At 37.3% G+C, this 22,317-nt stretch overlaps 1 protein-coding gene across 1 annotated transcript in view; it reads right to left on the bottom strand.

Moving 5' to 3' along the window:
- LRP1B (LDL receptor related protein 1B) overlaps positions 1 to 22,317 on the bottom strand; it is a gene marked incomplete at both ends in the record, with an annotated part of 669,864 nt that overhangs the window by 399,671 nt on the left and 247,876 nt on the right. Inside the window, one exon of the mRNA XM_084288908.1 lies at positions 5,246 to 5,383. Coding sequence (XP_084145034.1) covers positions 5,246 to 5,383 — 138 coding nt within the window. The remainder of the gene's footprint in view (positions 1 to 5,245; positions 5,384 to 22,317) is intronic.

Below are 22,317 nucleotides of genomic sequence, written 5' to 3' on the forward strand. Positions count from 1 at the left end.
CTACTTAAAACTTCTTAGTGTTCCAGCTGTAGAAGTGCCAGAGTGAATACATGATTCAGTAATAGCTGCATTAATCTTCATCTTGTAACAATTCATTCAAAAAGCTTAAACAGAAAAATAATGCTCTGATTATAGGTTGCTGCAAACATAACAATTATTTGGCTAAATCTTCTGTATGTGTGTTTTGCAGGTTTCTTTTAATACTAAATGATCCAGAGCTTGTTTTTGTGTATTTTATTGACTAGAGACTAAAGCTCAGATCACAATTAACAGAGATCCAAGTAATCTAAAGAGTTGGCAGAATTCTATCAGATCTCAGTTAAGTTCAGTTAAACTGAGTTTTAATTAAAAAAGAAAGTATCTCAAGTAACCTCTGTGATCTCTCCCAGATTTTCTTAATCTTAATTAGCCCATTAAAATGTGTCAGGTTACATCTAGGTAATATATCAAAAACATTTTCAAGTTATTTTCATAAGACAGTCTTCCGAATGTGATGCAGATGCTCCTGTGTGCCTAGGCTCGTCTTGTCAGTGGTGTTAGGTAGGCAGACAGGTAGACATGCAGGCAATTACCTTATGAGTGACTCTCAAAATAGCAAGGGCTTTAATGGATGTTGCAGTCTTGCTATTATGATTAATTTCAATATGAGATGGTATAAGCAATCTGAATAATCAGTATTTCAGATGGGAAAGATACAGTCACATTTTTCCATCAACTCTGACTTTGGAGGGGAGCTGCTGTGACTCAGAGCCCGGACAAGCAATGCAAGTGCAGGTTATGAGCTCCCCTGAGCCCAGGCCAGCATCTGTGGCACTTCACAGAGATGGGAACCTGGCCAGATACTACTGATAGCTAATCAGCAGAAGTATTTGTAATGAAAGTGCCCTCCAAAATCTTCTCACTTCAGGGGTTTAGTGCGAGTGGAGACCTCCAGTGAGTCCCAACAGCATTCCTGCTTTCCCCTCCCCAAAGCTGGCTTGTCTATCCTCCAACCAAAGAATTACAGAGCATAATGCATGGCAAGGATGTGACAGAAGACCACTTAATGAGACCCCTATGTACTTTACTACTAACATGTCCACTGGAAAAACTCTACACATAGACTGTTAAATCTGTTATTTTGTCCTGTCAGCCATACCAGATAAACTTGCAGTATTCCCATGACATAGTACAACACTGCCCGCAGAAAAGCAGTGGATACTGCAGTATAACGCATAACAAACTTCATCTTTAAGTCAGAGCAGCAGACTGGACTCTTACCTGAGTGTCTGTTATTTCTGTCAGTTTTGCTTCTCGATAATTGTTCCCAAAATGTTCTATTTTATGATAAATTGGCATAGAGCCAAAGATTTGCAGAACATTTGTGCTAGCATTTATTATTATTTTTTGCAGTATTCTTCTAGTATTTTCTGGCTGAAATATCCATAATTTTAGCATAATAATTCCTGCAGCTATTAATAATAATGTATTTCTTAAGCCAGTTAAGTGAAAAAGGTCATTTCTACATTCTGTAGAAGTTCTTGTTTTCTACAGCTCTAAATCAGAGACAGACTGGAAACTACTTTTGGCATATCTAATTCAATTTTTTGCCAAATATATAAGAAGTACGGATTTATAGAACTGTACAGACCACCTCTGCAGCCCTATTAAAAACCCTTTCAAAGATTCATAGGAATGTGACTGTAATTCTCTAGAAATTATCTTAAAGATATATCTTAATCCTTTACCTACTCAAAGCTAAGTTATGCCATCTAATCCTTGATGGATATTTGTCTAAGTTGTTCCTAAAACTTTTGGGGAAATAAATGAGGCATTTTCACCTTCAGAATACCACAAAATCAGTGGCTGGAGCAGGCTGAAGTGACATGGTACCTGCCCTAATGGACCACAGGCAGGCTGCAGCCTAGGCCTGTGTCAGCAATGCCCTCAGTGAGCTCACTGAGAGTGGTGCTCTGGCACGAACCATGGGAAGAAAAGACTCAGAGCTATAACTGTCCAGCTTGCAGCAGTAATTCGGTGACTCCCCTGTGGCACACGGACTCTCAGCATGTTGCTCGGCTGAGCTTTAAGAGTGGCTGAAAACGCAACAGAAATAAAGATGTGACTCTCAAAAGAAAAAAGAAGAACGGTGCTACCAAAAGAAAAAAAGCTAAACCGACCAGAAAAAGCTCTGAACCAGTCCTCTGCCAGAACAACTCCAGCCTGGGTCTAGTTTTGGCATCAGTACATTTTATCTAAGCCTCATCCTGCCTCCAAACAGCTGATGGGCACTGATCTTGACTTGGCAAGTCACACCAAGGTGAAATTATCTAGGGAGCCTCAGGACACCAAACAGCCCCAGCCTACAGTTTTAAATGAGGGACAAGTATATACTTTGAACTCTTGCTTACACTTTCAGCATCTGTAAAACATTCTTCAATTAGTCAAAAAATAGCTAAGAAATCAAAATGACTAAATACGGATGCTTTATCTCCAATACACACAGTGAGTTTCAGTTCCAGTGAACTAAGCACCCCTTCTCCTCTGAAGGACATTGGAACACATAACGTGAAACAACCATACATAATAAAACATTTTTTATTTCATATTGCCACAACCCCTCCTGAATTTATGCATTACATTCACCAGCAAAAAATGCATACGTGCTTGAACTAAAAGATGATGAGAAAGGAAAGTCATTGTATTTACTACTATTCCCTTGAAATTCCACATACATTACCATTTCACACTGCAGATATGATCATATTTTCACTTGCCCAGGGAAAGGTGCAGGCCTGAATATCTCTCTCAAAGATCATAATGTAATGAATTAACATAAGAATGTTAAATTTAGAGAAAGAAATGGGAATAGTTCCAGTTACTGAATGCTTGTGCTCCATTAGTTCTTGAACGTTACTGGAAGCCTTCACCCTTGCGGAGCTGTGACCTGATCACTGAGACGTCCCTGCCACGGTCACTTGCCCCATAACACAGAGAGATCAGCAGATCATTGCAGCATAGGTCCATGACCAACTGTGTGCAGTTGTGTGCAGCTGTGTGCAGCTCAATATTTAGAACTGATACTACCACCTTGATCAATCAAATATATCATATGAATAATCTTAGTTAAGTACTAACACAATTTGAATGCCATTTTTGCCATTAATAGGAGGAAAAAGCTAACAACTCAGACAGATTTCTGGAGCAACTTTGCAGCTTTTGGCCACACAGGTGACCTAAACATATCACTTGTATGCTCAGTCCTTAAAAAATACAGCAACAGAATGGCTCACCAGTCCCCCTTGTCATTGTTCTGATATATATGTATAAAATAGTTAATACTATGTTGCATTCATACCAAACATATCATAACAACACATTAGTGGCAGCTGTTACCAAACTACATGACCATAATGTAATAATATTGTTTTCTTATTCTTCGGGCTTTGTTGATAGAAATGTGCCCGCTAATATTTTCAAGAACCATCTCTAATAAGCAGGTCAAAATACATAATGGCTACAAAATATTAATGAGTTGTTAACCACTTCTGACATGAGTTACTGGGAGACAACTTTAAATCCTTCATAATAATATATTTAAAAGGACTTCATCCTATACGTGTCCTGTGACCAAATGTTTACTTTTAGTACGTTTAAGTAAACGTTATGGTAATTTATTAGAGTAGGCATTAATTGTACCACTGGGAAGATTTCATATTCATGTATGATAATAAAGAAAGGAGTGGGAATCAATAACCTTGCAAGGCTGATTTAAGCGTAAATTGAAAGGGCATGCACGAAGTCAAGTGATTTTATGTCATATTACATATGAAAACCAAATGTATTTAATTTACAGGAATACAAGATTTTAATTTTGGTCAATTTCTTTTTCCAATTCCACTGTTCTCGAATTTAAAGAGTTAAAACATAATAATTATTTAGCTTTGGCAGTTTTTATTTTTTTTGGCATTCAATCCAGATTTACAGAAATACATGAATCACTGAGAAATACACATTTAAATTGTGTTTAATGGATGAATACTGTTCTATTAAAAAAAAAAAAAAAAAAAAAAAAAGACTTCAGAAAGCCTCAGGAGAGACCAAGTATTGCTTTGGTCAATTTACCTTTTTTTGGATCCTGGAACCAGTGCTAAAGTCAATATGCTGACACAAATTTTGATTTTCTGTAATGCTTGTTGAACAAGCACTACAAAAGTAGAGCCTTCTAGAAAGGAAATGATTCCCATCACTGTGAATAAGAATTGTCATGTATTGTATGACAGCCTGTACCCTCACCTGGTTACATAAAAATAACTATTTGTAGTTTTGTGAAGTCAGCAGTATTGCACTGATTAATTCCAGGTGGCATTTTTTGTTCCTTATTTAATTTTTTTATGTGGCTTATTTTTGGTGTGGGCTTGGATTTTACTATGACAGTTCTGGAAATCTGTCCAAATGAACCTTTAAATTCTAATTTAACTTTTGGAACTGTACCACTAATTGTATCTTTTACTGTGTATTGTCACATTGGATTCTAGCTCAAGACCCTGAATCTGTTCCTGAGTTTCTGTTTTTCAACATAAGTCCTGTTAAGAATCATCAGCAATTATTTGCCTTGCAGCGAAGTCTACTGATTGAAAATAGTTGACATGTTAATGATTGATGGTATCCTAGATTTGAGCTTAAAATGACAGCCCCGTAACTGTCCCCAAGGCAGAGCTTAATAAAACTTCTGAGTATTACAGTTGAGGTGTTAAAAAAATTGACCTACACCAATTTCTATTTAGGATTTCTCATTGCCAGAATTAGGTAAGTATACTCCTAAACATTTGGTAATTTAAATAAAATCCTCCCCATAAGCAAGAACTCAATGCAAAATAATGCTTATGGCAAATCTAATGTCTTTTTCAGCGTTGTTTTCATATTCTATTTTGTTTAAATGAATCATAAGAAAAAATAAATTCTGGCAAACATTATGCTGCCCAACTTTTGTTTCCTAATAAAGGGTTTCCTCATCTTTCTCTTGAAATAACCAGTTCCATCATACGATCTTAATAAAAGTCTGAAACCCCGCACGTGCTTTTTATTCTTATTTGCTTCGTACAAAAAAAAAAAAAAAGTTATTGAAACATACATTAAAATTAATTTTTGCTTCATATGTATATATATATTCCTAAGAAGAAATTTCTAGTTCTCTCTGAACGCAAGAAAATACACAGCAAAAGACTTCAGGTTAAAACATTTTTTCTTCAGGAAATCTACTCACCCCGACAATGTACTCCTTCATCGTACCCATCTGAACAGTCATAAACACCATTGCAGAGCTGGGACAAGTGAATGCATTTGTTTGTGCCGATGCAGGAAATATAATTCAGGGTGCACTTGAAATCCACTTCCTCGGGACCTAAAAAAAGACACAGAACATTTCTTACATATACTTTTATACTTCCGTATCTACAACAGGGAAGAAAAAAAAAAAAAAAAAAAAAAAAGTTCTGTATTGCATACTATTCCCATTTTGATTCTCAGGGCAACACTCCGCATATCAGTCCATTCTGATGACTTCTGGCACATTATCATTGCTGTAATTAGGAAAATTAAAATCATCAGGTAATGATTAGTGCAATTAAAAGGAAATCAAGGGGTCAGAGAAGATTACTTCCCAAAATACAGGTGATGAAATACTGTTGTTTTTTTTTCTTCAAGTTAAACTTTTGGGAAGCTAAATTTAAACTTTACAACATTAAAAAAGTATCATAGATGTGCAACTGCCTTGTGAATCCCAGTGTAGGGAATTCTACAGTCATAACAATAATAGGTACTTATATTAATATCCACTGTTTTGCTATATGGATAATCTTAGCTATTTATGGAATTACTTATAAATGCTACATGTTTATGGCTGTATTACATCACAGAAACTGTCCCTCCATCCCAGGAGTCTGGAGCCATGCCGTACAAGATGGCAGGGGAGGATAAGGATGCTGTGATTGCTCCCTCGGGGATGCAATCCCCATGCAATCACTCTGCATCCCCTTATCTGTGAAGTGTTAAGGAGAGGGATTTTCAAGGCTCTTGTTTGTTTATCGCTTTGTGAGGGTTTTGAGTGATTAAAAAACAATGAACATTATAATTTCACGTGAGAAGGATTTTGAGATTTTTAACAAATGATTACAGAGCACAAGTAGGTCTGAAGGCTTTAGCTTGTTTAGAGGATGAATCATACATAACTTATGCGCAGTAACTGAGCTACACAGAGACACACAGAGGTGTGGAAGTTTTCAGGAAACAACTTGCAGCACCTTGACTGCTTGTGTCGGAGCCTTGGGTCTGTGCTAAACTGACAGCTTTAAACAGTCCTCAAGGGAAATATCACCTAGGATGCACCGTGCTCAGGTGCAATAAGCTTTCACCTTCTCCAAGGCACTAACTGCAAGACGAAGGACAGAGAACACACAGAAGCTGAGAGCTCTGGGTAAATCTCAGCTTTGGCAGATTTCGCCTCCTGGAGTCAGCAGGCCAAAGTGAAGCTGAGCTCCAGAGGGCATTTAGGATTTTTAAACAACCACAGAAAGCTCTTAGCACAGCCAATGAAATAAAAATCCTTACTTTAAACAACGGTCCCGATTAGAAGACCGAAGCATTTCACTGCCACCCTGCACGCCAGCAGGCTGCCCAAAATTTGGAGTAGGTGCATCCAGCACCCTTCTCAGGGGTTCCTGGTGTCCCTCCTGCCTGGCTCTGATGGGGTGACACCAATTGCATCCCTGATACCCCCGTCACTGGCAGACAGAGCAGAGTGCACTCATGCTAGGGAAAAATATAAATGAGTGATGTGCACGGGGATGAAAGTATGCTGTCTGGCATGCGTTATTTTTATTATATCTGTATTTTATCATATCCATATCAGGATATGATGACAGTAGGAACAACATCTGTTGAGAATGAGAGGGCTGTGACCTCCCAGCACTGGCACAGACCAGCAGCAGGCAAGGAGGCAAGAGGCAGGGGTGAAGCAGCTCTCTTCGCTACTTCCCTTCCTGCTGGGCAGCACGGCCATTGGGTGGGGTCCTGGTTCTTGTCACTGCTGGTTTTGCTTGGACTTTCGGCATTTTACTGTTTTCTTCCTCCCGATATAGGACCTATGAAGCATCCCATGTGCAGGAAGCTCACCACTGTGCCTACAATCTCTGGCAGTGCCGGGTGTCCTCCGGGACTGGCCGCACTCTGTAGAGCTTTCAAAGAGCATAGAGCAGTTCAGCACAGTCAAATGCTCAGTGTCAGCTAGGTCAGATAAAACTACAATGCTTAACGTGATTCCTATTTCAGTTCCATAAAGACTGAAGGCACTTAAAATTTAACAAAACCAAACTAATTATCTGATCTGTTAGTTACAGCTTGTTTATTCCTTGCATTGGAGCAACTGTGAATAGAGTGTGAGGAGAAAAAAAAAAAAAATACTTTTTCTACTTTTTCTCTAAAAATAAAGAACATTCATTAAAAAACAAACAAACAAATAGGATGCAAACAAACAAAAAAAAACTTACATCTGTGAAGTATGGAAGCCATGGTACTTGCATTACTTACGAATAAGCCTAAGATTGCCAGAGTGCTTTCAGCATTCACAGATCATGATCAAACAGAAAATCAAAATCTGTGACCAAAAATAGATAAGCCTGTGTATTTTTCTTCTAAAAATAATGAGTGAAAAGAATGAAAGTCTTAATTAACATTTAAAATCTCAACGGGAAAAAGCTGATAAGCATACGTCTAAAGATTTCAGTATTTAATTTTGACTTGATGCTTTTTATTTTATACTACAAATTTTCCTGCAGGATACAAATATATTGTGATTTGAAATAAAGTATCTAACTTAAAATAAGTAGGTAGGGGGCTTCATAAATTGTAGTTCTTTCAGGGGGAGCAGTCTGCCAAGAGACTGAATCATTGCTAACCGTGTTTTGTTTTCAAGAGAGATTTAGTTCATCACTTTGGGAAAACAAGAAGGTTCTGAATAGAAGGGATTAACTTATTAATGTGACTGATTAAGGTAAATTCACATATACTTATTTGTCAAATTGACCTTACACCAGGAGATGACCTCCAGTCCCCCAAAAAGGGGGAAATGTCTGCAAAATGACAGGTCCCAATTATATCATAATGTCAATGAAATAAGATAGCATGTCCCAAGGCCTCGGAGCAGCCCAAAACTCTCCCTGTCTTCACAGAATAAAATCCCGAAGCTGAGCACCAGGCTGCGTGGTGCTGTGCCCTCAGTGCAGCACACACTCCTTAGAGTGGATCCGACCCTGCATATCCTGAAACATCCAACGCAAACAGAGACGAGCAGCTCCTTATCTTGTTTACTCCTCTCCCCTTTTCCTTGAGCAGACAGCCACTTCTGGCAGTTTTATCTAGTGAACTTTGGGAAAAGGAATTTAAAAGTGTTCTTCAAAATAATCTCAGTGTATTTTACATCAGCGCAAGAATGCTAAGAACATAAAAGACGGATGGTGTCTTTTCTTCCCTTCAAAAGACACGATAATTCATAGCCTTGCAGGTTGGGGGAAAAATAGTCAAATTGCTGGCTGCAATTATGGCAGTACAGCATCCCAGCACTTCAAACGCTCGCACCACGACACCGCTTGGAGGGCAAAGGACTGAAGCCACCTGCTCCTGTAGCTCTGTGCAGCTTTCTGGACTGGCTCCAAAGAGACGGTGCAACACCTCTGTGGTGTAACTGCGCAAATGCCTGGGCAGTGGGCACCTAACTGGGGTCAGCCCATGGCCCAGGGTGGGTACAGGACAGGATCAGGCCCTGTGAGGGTTCCAGAATTTGACACGGCCCTGGGACAGCCAGGCAGGGCCAGGCGGGCAGCTCTGCTTCTTTCCCCAGTTCCTGCAGGAGGCCAGATGTACCTCGAGAGCAGACGGGATGAAAGCAGGCAGACAGGGATTTGTTTCAGATCCATGTTTCTTTGGCTACTTGGCCAGAATGACCATTTCTGATTTGGTCATCCAGTGTTGAGGCTCGCTTCACCTTCGCAGCCTGTGAAGCATGGAAAAACCCAGCACTGTGGTTTTGCCATACCTGTGTCATACACAGTAAACGCAGCTCGTGTCCCTTCAGTGTAACTGCCCTTCCTGCAGCAGCGGTTGAGAAGAGCTAGTAGAGTCCTTGGGATGCCCGCCACATGCAACACAATCTGCTTTCCCCAAATTAGCAGAGACATTTCACCACGCACTTTTGACATGGTATCCGTCTTGAGTTCATGCTCACATCTGCACCTGTGTTGCTTCAGGCTATGCTAAATTTCCAACTAGAGGATGCAACTGAGAACACGCAAGCTGATTATTTCCACTAGGTTTTGTTATCACAAGCAAGGTGCAAGTGGTTTTCATCAGCCAAAATTATGGATGAACATTATTTCATTATGTACATTTCCTTCTAGAAACATTCCTCCAAATTTAATTTAACATTCTGCACTAACTTTACAGAGGAGTTACAAAGTATGAATAAAAGATATTTGCAAAGATTGTAGAGATGGCCAGGAAGGAAGCACAAAAGGAAGCACATCATGGCGTTCAATGCAAATTCAAGGTCCACAAAAATTTATTAAATTATAGTCAAAAACACACCCTTACTTCTTGCAAACTCATATAGAGATGCTCATATATGACAGCTGTTACCAAAAGGAAAACAAAATAAATAAATAAAATAAAAAATACATCAAGGCTGCTAGTTCTGAGTTTATTTTTTCACCTTTGTCTTTCTCAGTATGGTTTTCACACAGTGGTTTTTTTTTTTTTTTTTTTTTTCATTCAACATCTCAGATAAGTAGCTAGGCAGTAGCTTGCACTTTTAAATAACAGACTAGGTAGACAAATGTAGCACATCCCTTTAAAATACATTTAATTTACAGGAAATCCAGCAATTTTCTAGCAGCTGCCCTCAGTCACAAGAAATAAGTATTCCGACCTGTGGGTTGTCTTCAAAATTGACATTTGTGCTGTACATCAGGGATGAACAGATCCATCCTGCTCTCCTAAGGGTCTTCCTGGAGTCCGGTGCCCCAGCAGTGAGCAGTTACCCAGAACAAAGCCTATTCCATGGGTTTGGCAGCCCTTGAATTCAGCTCTGTCTGCATGTGCAGGTGGGAGCCCCACAGAAGGCATTTTGTATTTGTGTCCACCTCAAGCACCAATCTGGCAGAGGACAGAATCTGACTCAAAGACAAAATTGGTATTTATGATGCAAATACCTGACCAAAACATGTCTTTTTCTGTTCTGACTGCAGCACATGTTCCTCTAGGGAAGGTTCATTGTAACAGCTACCTACGCCTTCTCTGCAGTATTGATGAATGAAGTTGATTAATGACTGCAATTAAGCCAAAATGGCCCAAAGTTTAAGAAACGATAATCCGCACAACTTTTTGGATTCCTCTAGATAAATATAGGCCTAAATGAAAATACTCCACAATGGCACGATACAGTTCATGGTTTGTCCAACACGCTCTGCAGGCTGTCAGACCCATTTCTGCCCTGAAGCATCGCTGTGGCTCTGCTGGTGTGTCATTTCTGCTGGGGATTCTGGGTGCAATATAGGATTTTTAAGACCAAAGAACTGATTTGGGGGATTGAACTCAATGATCTTTCAAGGTCCCTTCTGATCACTAACTTTCTGTGATTAAGAAAATTAAGAATGCTCTTGCCAACATGAAACAACCAGCCCCATGCAGCCAAAGTAATATGAAATGTGTGACAGTTTAAAAAGTGTTAGAAGTCATCTGTGCTGTGCTTTCAGTTCGGTTTGGTTTAGTTTAGATTGGTTTTGGTCATATCACTGACAATAACCAGGGTTTTTAGAAGTGCTTAACTTTTATAAATCTTGATATTACATCTTAAATAAACATGATGTTTCTGGGCCTTCCAGGACAAGATATATCTTAAAAACATTTAGGTTTTAGGGCTAAATTATGGACATTAAGAAGAGGTTGCATTGTAGGAAAACAAGAGATTAATGTGAACACAAGTCTATGTCTTCCTAATCTTCATTATTAATGTATCACAATTATTTTTTTTTATACTCAGTATTTGAAAACTTCCAAGAGGTTGAATACTACAGATTATTTTTTGCATTTGAAGATGTAATGCGTTAAATTCAAACTAAATACACATCATATCCCATGGTATCATAGTTGCCTTCAAAATTCATTCTTCACACAGGTATAAAATCTATAGTATAACTATACATACATATACACAATTTAAATACAAGGACTTAGAAACATTGGGATTAATTTATGAAAATTACTTAAAATCTTTTCTTTTTTCCCCTTTGGTATTTTACATATATGCAAATGATTTTGTATTTAATAAGGATTTATGCATCATAAGTTATCCTTATTCATTCATTTTTCTTTTATTTATCCTTGTGCTTTATTCACCCACACAGATTGACAGTAAGTATAAGTTTGAAGTCACCTTCAATTAACTTAGGTATTCAGCTGTCCAGGAGAAAAAAAGAATAACAAACACTTACGCTTAAGTATGGGTGATTGAAAAGAAGAAAGCAGACAAAATATTGTGCTGCTCTAGGCAGAACAATAGCTGTTCTCTCTGACCCCACAAACACAGCATATTCTCTCCAAAATAGTATTTCACTAGGAAGAATAGAACCAGCAGCAGTGGGAAAGATTGGGAATGTGCAAATGAATGAATATACTTATTACATGCCCTGTGACCAAACAGAAGGTGAGACTGCCAAAGCCTGTAGAAAGCAGTATTGAAATAGAAACAACAAAGAAACTGCAGAACTGCAGAAATCAAAAGATTGCTTTCAGTCATCGCAGTTCTGAAATCAGCGTTGGTTCACAGCCCCTGCAGACCTTGTGCCGAGCACTTCATCCCTCCTCTCTCTGAAGGGAGGAGTATGAGCACAGACAGCCTTCCAGTGCCTACCTCCCCTTTCAACAGCTTTGGCTCTTTGGGCTTTGTATAGGGATAAGAAACAGCTATTCAAGCCAAAGTTTCCCAGATCCATACAAGGATTTACATTGATCTTAATCTGTGCTTAAGTTCAGTATATAGCTTAGTTCAGTATATAGCTTAGTCATTCAAGAGTTCATAGTAAAAAAATAAATAAACCAAAATCAGCCTCCACAGGATGGCTTATAATTCTGTGCATTATTGTAGATTAAATAGTTCAAATTTTTATACTCTTGTGACACTCTTTTACTATTGGCACTATTATTGCATACAAATTATCATATACGCAGATGCAAAAAAAAAAAACAGCATATGGATACTGGGCTTATACAACTCAGCCATTTCCCTTTAGCCCATATGGTTTTGTAAGTACTAGAGAAAAACAAACAGAAAGTCTACACCTGATATTATACAATAAGGTTAATTGTTTAAATGTTTCCTTTTGTATAAAAACACGAGCACTGCTTGCATCCTGCTATTGCAATGACTGCTAGTAGCTCTCTTTGAGACGTCTCCCCAGTAAACACTTCCCTTTGGCTGTGTTTTCCCTGATCTCTGCTTTCTGCATGTCAGACGCTCATCTTCAGTACACAGATGTAAATAATTAACTGAGCCACAGGACTCAGCTCTTCTACTGTAATGTAGCTGGTATCCACTGGAGAGATGGAGGAAAACGATATTAAAGACTGCACAAAAACTGATGAGGAGCAAAAAGAGATGTAGAGAAAATCTTGATAAACCAGCTCAGCCCTGGACCTCTGGGCACACACGATTCGTAAATGCAGGTGGGCATTTTGCATCCAGAAATGACCTCACACAGAAAATTCACCTAGACAAAAAACTGCGCCTATGAATGAAGAGGGAACACCACCTCCTTGGCCAAAGCACACCTAACATAATTCTACAAGTCCATAGTGTTTTGTTTTGTTGTTGTTGTTTGTTTCACTGAACAGCTTCAAAATATGTCAATTTTGTGGCTCCTTCACATAAGAATGTGACTTTTAAATTATTATTATTATTATTGTTATATATTTTTGAACATGGTTTCATGGTTTGGGATGGTCAGAGAGATATATGGGGACACAGGGAACACCAAAACTTATCTGCCTAACAACTCTTCTGCAGCCGCAGGGAAAAAAAAAAAAAAAAAAGAAACTATGGCAGGGCAATGAGATGGGGAGGGAAAGTAGAAGGGAGCCACCTGGAGTGTTCTAGCATTCTTTCCGCAGAGTTCACACGCTGTGCCAGAAGATTAATAAATCAATCAATTAATAAAGTATAGTGCTTAAAGACTGCCATAGTTGATCAAAGTCAAAGTTTAGTGGAGAAGGCAATGCAGAGGTGTAACTGCTTTTTCTATATGAACTGACAAGGATCTAAAGTCCAAAAGAGAAATATGTTTCAATGAAATCTTTTTCTTTGCTCTTGCATTTTTTCACGTCAGTGAAAATAACTGTATTGGAATCACCAGCAGGGCTGCCATAGGATACTGTAAGGCATATATATATATGCATATACATATATATGTATACTTGGCATAGCACATATATCTAAGACATTTTCAGCCCTATGAATCAGATTACAAAATCAAAACATACTCTCTACTGCCTCAATAGATATTAAAGAACTCATGCCTTTCTGTACATACCTCTGACTTCTGTTGCCCCACACTTAATAACTGTCCTTCTTCTACAGACTCCATAAATACATGCGTTTGTACATAAATATAATGCATTAAAAAGAGTGTATATGATGTATTAGTGTGTCAATGCAGTAAATCGTACTTTCCCATTCACCATTCTATAGTACACTGCAGTTGTGAATATAAATATAGGAAATGGGTCTTGCACAGTTTTAAACCTCCAATTTATCTTAAATTCTCCTAAATTTTACCCTTAAGTTTTCATTTGAATTTGTCAGAAATTAAAAATCTTGAAAAATTACATGGTCAAGAAAAAAATGCATTCTCTCAAAGGAATTACTATAAAAAAAAATCATTGCAGGCAGAAAATACTAATAATTAAAAAAAAAAAAAAACTAGCTGTAGAGAAAATAGGTTTGTGTTTCGAAGCAAAAAGAATGAAGAACTCACAAGAGGACATATATACCATGAACTTTTCTTGAAAATCAAGTCTATCTCTTATCTTGCAAGACTCAGCGTGCCAGCGGTGTTTGATTAAAAGCAACAATAACACAATCCTCACCATTAGGATCTTCCATCACAACTGCCCAGCATAATATAGTTACGCCTCAATAAGTTTTAGTATTTTTATATACTTGCTCAATGACCGCAGCTTCAACTTGTGCAGTAAAATTTCTTCATTCAGATGCCAAGAAAGAAAGAATTTATGTTCTTTGCTACAGTCCCTAAAAATTAAAAAGCTACAGCAGTCTTATTACGCTCTTGTATGTAGGATGTATCAGAATACAAAGGAAGATTCTTGTATGTGCCTATACATATGCAAACCCATTGTTAATGTATGTTCCCTGTCTATTCTTGGAGCACAGACTGTCAAATATCTGTCAATGCAGACTGTAGGAAGAGGTGAAAAAAATGCTCTCAGTTTTTGGGAAGCAAAAATAATTAATATTCTTTGTATCAGGAGAAAAAGAAAAGCTTTGTTAATGGATTTTTGGTGATTTACTACAACACACTAAAGCAAGACTTTATGATCAAGAAAGAAAGGAGTTTTTTTTTTTTTTTTTTTTTTTTATGTAGATGGTCATTCCTCTTTAGTTATAAGGAACCTACTTTTAATCTGGAGATTTTTACTTAATTAGTGTCTCACATCTCAAGGCTGTCTTGTGTCAACTCTTGTAATGACTTGATGTCTATGTGCAATACAGAATGGGTTGCTAATAGAGTCTCAGTTTGAGAAGAATGATAATGAGGTGAACAAAGAAGTGTTAATTACTTACACAATTAAAGTACCTAATACCAGCAATATTGTAACACTTCTACACTTATAGAAATAAATATAGTTATATTTACATATAACTACTGGGTATAAATGTCAGTGGAAAAAGGCAGGTGAATACTTGGTCTTTATAGGACAATGCAGTGATGCAATGGCTGGACACAATGTAGAATGATTCCTGATTCTCTGCAGAATACTAGCACTGCCAGACATTATAAAAATGTGTTTGATTACATTTACGCACATCATCCATCTATATGTATTCCATTCTGTCATGTTCCAGCTCATCTTTTCATTACACTGTGAAAATTCTTTTAAAATAAGGGAATAGTATTATTTACTGGATCATATCCGAAAGAAGAGCTGGAAATCTTAAGAAAATCCTTCCGTAGCCCACATCTTACGAACATTTATGCATCCACACAGAACCTCAGAAATGTCTACGGACTGAGAAACAATTTACCAAGTTCATATTTGCATCAGTAGAACCGGAATTCAAACCCAGAAATAGTTCGGAAATCGTTAATAGCATGAAACTTTCCAGGTCTGACAAGATTTATAATATAAAACACAAGTGTTTTAAAAACAAGAAAGGACTGAAACATACACTGATATCTTAACTTCCTAGTTTAAACAGCATAAACAAAGCCTGCATCTTACTTGCAATATGTTAAGACTCTTTAGTAGATGATAGGATTTACGTGCATGTTTTATTTATGATTTTGGGGTAAAATTTACCATTAAAATGTATAACTGTGTTCAATAACCATGTGAAAATTTAGCTTAGAGGGCCAACATTTCCTAAGTATTCGATTAAAAAAAAAGAAAAAGTTATTAAATCTGCATTATTTATTCATTTTCAAGATTATCTTATATGTTTAATTCAGCTTTACTGAAGTAACTTAGAAATACATCTCGTGCGTTTTTTTTTTTTTTAAATGAGCTAGGTAGTTTGCAATCATAAAGTTATTCATTTTTATTTTGTACACAGGCACATAGATGTAAATTACCTCTAATTAAAATAAATTGTGTGACTTGTTTCTTCTTATGCAGTCATGCACTGAAATGATGGAAACCAATTTTAATTGTTCTGAGTACAAAATTTAACACTATAACATACTCAGGTTTGCTGGAGTATACACGGTGTCAGAAAGATAAGAATTATGGGGCTTCTCATTGCACAAATACTGAAGGTCCTATTTGATTCATCACTGGACTGTAACTATAAAATTACTTGGAACATTTTGATTTTCAAATGGAAAGGAACATGTACTGCAGTGCATACCAAAGTACCATGTTTTGTCAGCCCCCTCTGACTGCCGTTTTCCACTTCTCACCATGTTTCTATACCTTTACTTCCTCAGAAACATTTATAGGTGGACCAAAACTCATACAAGCAAAGATTAGGACAGATAGAATAAAAATAATAATCCTGTATTATTGCCTCCTGCAAGGTCTAGTGAACAAACCAGCCATCTCCAGCCCTTTCCAACCAGATTTCCCCCCACAAATAAAATTCATGGTAACATTCCAGCTCACCCAGCTACCCTTGAAACAAGAAGGTTTTGGTGAAGTCAAGGCCAGGCCTCCTCTTCTGGGACTGAATTGGAGCTCCAAGAGCCACAGACCTCACCCCAGAGGCTGCTTCTGCTGTCAGCTTGCAGCCACTGCAGAGGGCTTTATCCAAGGCAATGATTTTAACTGTCACTATCAGTTCAATTACTGGTGTCTGAATATATATATATAGTTCACCACTAAAATAAGATTCCAGCACACTGGAATTTCCAGGAGCTCATGCCTGGCTTTTACCATAATCCCAACCAAGAAAACGAAAGCAGAGAAAGAAGGATGTTTAGGTCCATTCAAAGAAACAAGAAATGATCAATTTCATGTGAAATATGGAGGAAAAAAGATGGAAAATTTTATTTTCCTGCTAAATTCTGGTACCTGAGGAGACCTGTGGAGACCTTTCCTCTGTCATCAGCCCATTCCACAGTTTTTCAGAATGGAACATGGAGAGTTTCATTGCTTATGGTGCATTTTAGGCTTTTCACCACTTTCTTTGAAGAGCTGAACAATTCAGAGGACTCAAGAGGGAAGGGACTACAGAAGTGCAGGGACTTTGAAGAAGGCAAAGGGAAGTGAATGGTAACACCTGAACACAAACACCTGAATGCAAAACAAATTGCACAGAAAGGCAATATCCACGGACACATTCAGTTTTTCACCTTTTACCGTTTTTCACAGCATTACTTCTAAAAACAACACCATAAACTTAAGGTAACAACACAATTGCAACACAGGAAGTGTAAGTGAAACCTGCTATGACTGAATGAGAATGATCACTACAAGGTGAGTAGCAAGCAACACATACAAGCCTCAGCTGCAACCCAGCTGAGGAGCTCCTGCCTGTCAATTCACGTGGCCACACAGTGAGATCCAGTAGCTCACCCCCATGAAGGAGCTTCACTGTGAAGTAGTTGGGTTTTGCCCTTCATCTTCTCAATCTTCTTTTTCACTTCTCTCTTCAAGAAAGGAATTTTGCTAAGCCATGAGATTAATCGCTGTGACTAGCAAAATCACTTCCTTCGAGACAGTGCTTATGAAATAATTCAGCTTTAAGCAGTACTCATCAAGCAGACAGGTATGTGTCCCAGGAAAGGCTCTAACAATTATATTAAAAAAATAATAAAATAAAAAAAATATAAACAAAAAAAAAAATTATGCTTTCTCTAACAGCCTACTACAATGGATCCAGTAAAATGGATGCAGAACAGAAATTGTCTTGACAAGCTTCATGTATTGCTTTTAGAAACATTTTAGGTATCTCCACCAGAAGTTTGTGTGGACAAACCAATTAGGTAAAACTAAGAGTGTTGAAGAGAACAATGAGGAGATGTTGGGTTGTGTCTTATAACCAACATATGAACAGTTTGTTGAAAGTATTTTCTCTCTTCCACAAATGTAACACTAGTAGTGGAGAGCACTCCAGTTAATCATAACAGAGCATACTGAGCTGGACTTATGATAGGTATTAAGACCATTTGCCCCAACATTGGGCTTTAACTGTCAAGATTTAAGATTTAAAAATGTATAGTTGCAGTACTTTGAAGCATTAAACCCAAGAAACTGACAAAATGGTTTATAAAGAAGATGTATATTATACTGGTTTTATATATAATATAAAGTTTAGGACACGTTACTCTGTCGGAACAAAGGTGGAATTTTTTTTTTAGATCCTTTTTTACTGCCTTGTCCTAATATATTGTGATTCAACAGTTACAGGAGCATTCAATAAACTGAATAAATATATATTCAATATAATTAGCAAACAAACTAAAGTTCTTGTGTAGAATTATAAGCAAATAGTTTCAGATTTAGACAGGAAAAGACAATTATCACCATAATTTCATAATCATAAAAAAATAGAAAATGTTTCACCAAATTTTGAGCAGAAAAATATTATCCTTCCCACTACTATATCCTTAGCAATTTTGGTATACATGAATATTTTGGTATGCGCTTGGTATTTTCAGCTCCAATTTGATACAGAGCTTTATGTGTACAGACACAGAACCCTGCCCTTCAGGAACAGTGCTGACACCGATGACACCAAACTGATTATTTTTTCCTATAGCTTAAAAATAAAATAAAAAATCTTTATGATGCAATTCTTAAATGCTACTAACGAATCAGTGTTCAGCTACTCTCCCTACAACATGAGAACTCATTCCTGAGATCCCCTACCTTTACAATAGGATAAATACATATTTTTAGGAGATAAATGACCCCTTGCTATCTGACAGAGTATGGCTAGCCCATCAAAGAGAAATGCCAAGTATGCAAACTGGGTGTTGCAGACAAAAACCTGATTTTTTATGACTGCTTTATGACCTAGAATTTTTAAAAAGTTTTTCAGAACTTTTTTGTTCCTTTGGTTGGATATCACATTGAGCTTAACTTGCTTCACAATCTTCCTCAGGACACAAAATTTTCTCCTCCTTGAAGTCAAAAGAATGAGTGGATAGTCATATTGCAGCTCAGTATAAGCGCTGCAATTTAAGTATCTTTTAGTAGGGACATTTGTTGTTCGCTTTAAATAAGAAGTGGAAATTTTCCAGCAAGATGACAGAATATAACAGATACTGTCTTGGTACTGGTGTTTAAAGAAAAGGCTAAAATGGTTGACTAAATAATGACAGAAAGTATGTATCTGATAGCTACAGAAGATGCATGGGTGAGTTTGAATGCTGTCAGAATTATTTACACTCTTCACAGTCAGATTATAGAAGCAGTAGTTCATTTACTTCAATATAATTTCAAGAATTCCTTTTGTGGTTACTGAACCTAGCTGCTTTACTCCAGCATTTGGTGAAGCACAAAAGTCACTTTATTCTGATGAAAGCAGCTCAGAAAGGTTTGTAATATTCATATTTTACCTGAGTACTTTCCTAAGGACTTTTAGAACATGCATATTTAAAGGATTCCCTTTACAGATGGCTGCATCAACAATGGTTTCCCATTAATCGCAACAGTTTGCCTTTGTGCTATATTTTTCTAGATTAGGACCCAAAAAATAACATAAATGTGTCTATTAAGTTTCTTTGTTTCTTAACATTGCTTAGCTTTCATCCAGGCTCAACTCCTATTAACCTAAAGCACCATCCACACAAAGCAAGATTTGTTACTAGTTATTATGCCTTCATTTTTATTTTATTTTATTTTTTAATGTTCATTTTCTTACACCTCAATGTCTCTTATTTCCTTTAAAAATAAAGGAACCGATGTCCACAGATGTTTTTCCTTAAAATCATTCAGGGCTTTTATAAACATTTAATTTTGTGTCCGTTCACTGTTGTTCACATCTTCAACTGCTCCTGGGTCTAGATCAAGAGCATACGAGGCACATGGAGTGAAATTAGCAGATATTTAGACAACTAAATCCAACACTGTGACTGGAAAAGTCAGCCAGGCTCTGAGGGTGATGTCCATTTTCACTTCCCAGTGGCACAATGCAGAGACACCTGACAGCCCAAAGCAGAGATGCTCACCTAGCATTGTGGCAGAGGGGCTGGCTCTGCTCCCAGAAACTTTAAATGCACTAACCTCTATCACCAACTCCAGCTGGGATAACCTGGGCTTATGATGATGTGACTACTTTTGTAGTCCTAAGGTAAAGAGGAAACTGAATAGCTTTTCCTAGCCAAATAAATGAATTGCATGTTAAGAAGCATGGGAGCTGCTAACAGACTGTTGCATTTTTTGTTGTCATCATTGTTTTTTTATTATTATTATTATTTATTTATTTTTATTGTATTTTTATGTTTTACTGGGGAAAAAATGGAGGCAGGTATGTTAATGCCTTTTTGAGAATTGTCCTTTTGCTGTACACATACTCCGCAGCAGCGCTGTTTTTATGTGCATAATATTTAAGAAGTAAGAGCCTGTTGGGATCCAGGACTGAGCCAAACTACCCATTTTCACCTTGTTATTCTTGTATGAAGAAGAAAAACCATCAGGTCCTCTCCCTAGCAAACTTTGTGTTTGTTCTCAGACATACACCAACTATTTGTTTTACAGACAATTTGTACCGGTTGGTTTGTCCACTCTCGGTGCTAAGTTTTGGATGCCCTCCTAAATAAAAGATCAGCTAACAGGAGCTGGGGTGACTTTTTAACTTCATTTTACTGTTTCAAATATGATATTTCATTCTTGCTCTATTGAAATTTGTTTCAGTTTTAAAAGGACGTAGGAAATTTCTTTTTCCTGACCTTTGACATGTACGTGTCACTCATAAAGACTGTAAGTAAACAGTGGAGCTTTAGGGAAGTAACTCTTCCTTTTGGTTATCCTCACGGAGCTCTTTGCTTTTCCCACGCTAGAGATCATTAAAAATAAGGGGAGCCCACACCATGAGGCACAGCAACAGCCTCTGGAACTCCTTGCTACAACAACCACTTGTGTTTCCCTCTGCCATTGTCCTTTGGATGCTTTCACAGGGTAAAAAGTCAGTATGGTGTTGGGGGACCTTGCTCCCCTCTTTTTTTCACTCTGCCTCTGGTCGTTTTCTGGTTTGGGGTTGGGAGCAGGTATTAAAAAAAAATAAAAATCCACTTTCAAGTGCTTTTAATCCTGACTCATTTTCTGCCTTTCACATTCCTTTCTGTCGCAGTCACTGTTTTTACCTTGGTGCATTTACTGTACACATTAAAGAAAGGCACTGAAACTAAGATCACCGTGTAAAAAGATTGCACCCATTTTTCCGTTCTAACTTTCCTTTTCCTAACTTTCCAATCTGTTCTTTGGAATCTTAATTCCTACAACACTGCTTGCATTGGGTCTGCCTCGAGGTCATTCCTTTTATCAGGAGAACAGTAACAAGTAAAGCTCCTGGCCTTTGTACCAGGATCCAAACACATTTCAAGGACTTTATTTTATGGTTAAACAGAAATGCCATTCCCATTTACTTTTAGAAAACTACACTTGTGAGGCTCCTTGCTCCAGGCAGTAGCTCGTGAGTGTCCTGGAACATGAAGAATTTAAAGAAACTTAAAGAAACTTTAAAAGTTTCTCTCCCTCACACTACCTACTGAGGAACTACAGAATCCACCCAGAAGTATTGATATATTGATATTAAAGACAAAAAACAAACAAACAAACAACAACAACAAAACTATTACTGCCAAATCATATCTGCATAGCCAAAATAACACTGGATTTGTAAACCAGGATCCCAGACAATGGATTAGGTAACATAAGCAAGAAGCAAATGGAAAAAAATATATATATATAAAGAAAATAAAAGAAAATCAAGATCTATATTTACTGTAACATATTCATGGTTATTTTTTTTTTTTCAAAAAGAGTTATAATGTGTGCTGAAGGATTTTGATTAATGATTAGAAAAATACTGTTTTCCTTAATTTTGCTTAAAAAAAAAAAATCTTAATTAATTCTCCATATATTCAATAACTATTTCTATGTCTACAAATTTGTAGAGCTCCATAAAGTCCCCAAACCCATTAAGCCCTCACATTGTTTCCCTGGCAGTGTAGACACAACCACCGTCACCTGAAAGATTTTCAATCCAAGGACTAAGTAAACTTCCCTAGTGCCCAGTTAAGCTCTTAGAGAAACTGCAATGTTTTCTGAACAAAGATGTCCAGAGATTTAGGTACCAAAAAAAAAAAAAAAAACACCCTATTTTTAGATGCTTAAAAACTGAGGCATCCCAAGTTTCCAAAAATCTTACAATCTCAATATATTATTCAAAATATACATTTTGAATAATGTAATAATATACATCCAGAAAATCAATGTGTTAGACTCCTGACATTCTGGATTTTAACTGCAGGATTTTAACTGGTGTACCAAGTGTTTTTCAAGACAGGCTCAGCATTTTGTTCATCATTCGGCTTCTTTTTAGGGGTG

The sequence above is a fragment of the Netta rufina genome (genome assembly GCF_964035555.1).
Source record: "Netta rufina genome assembly, chromosome: 6".
Taxonomy (NCBI): domain Eukaryota; kingdom Metazoa; phylum Chordata; class Aves; order Anseriformes; family Anatidae; genus Netta; species Netta rufina.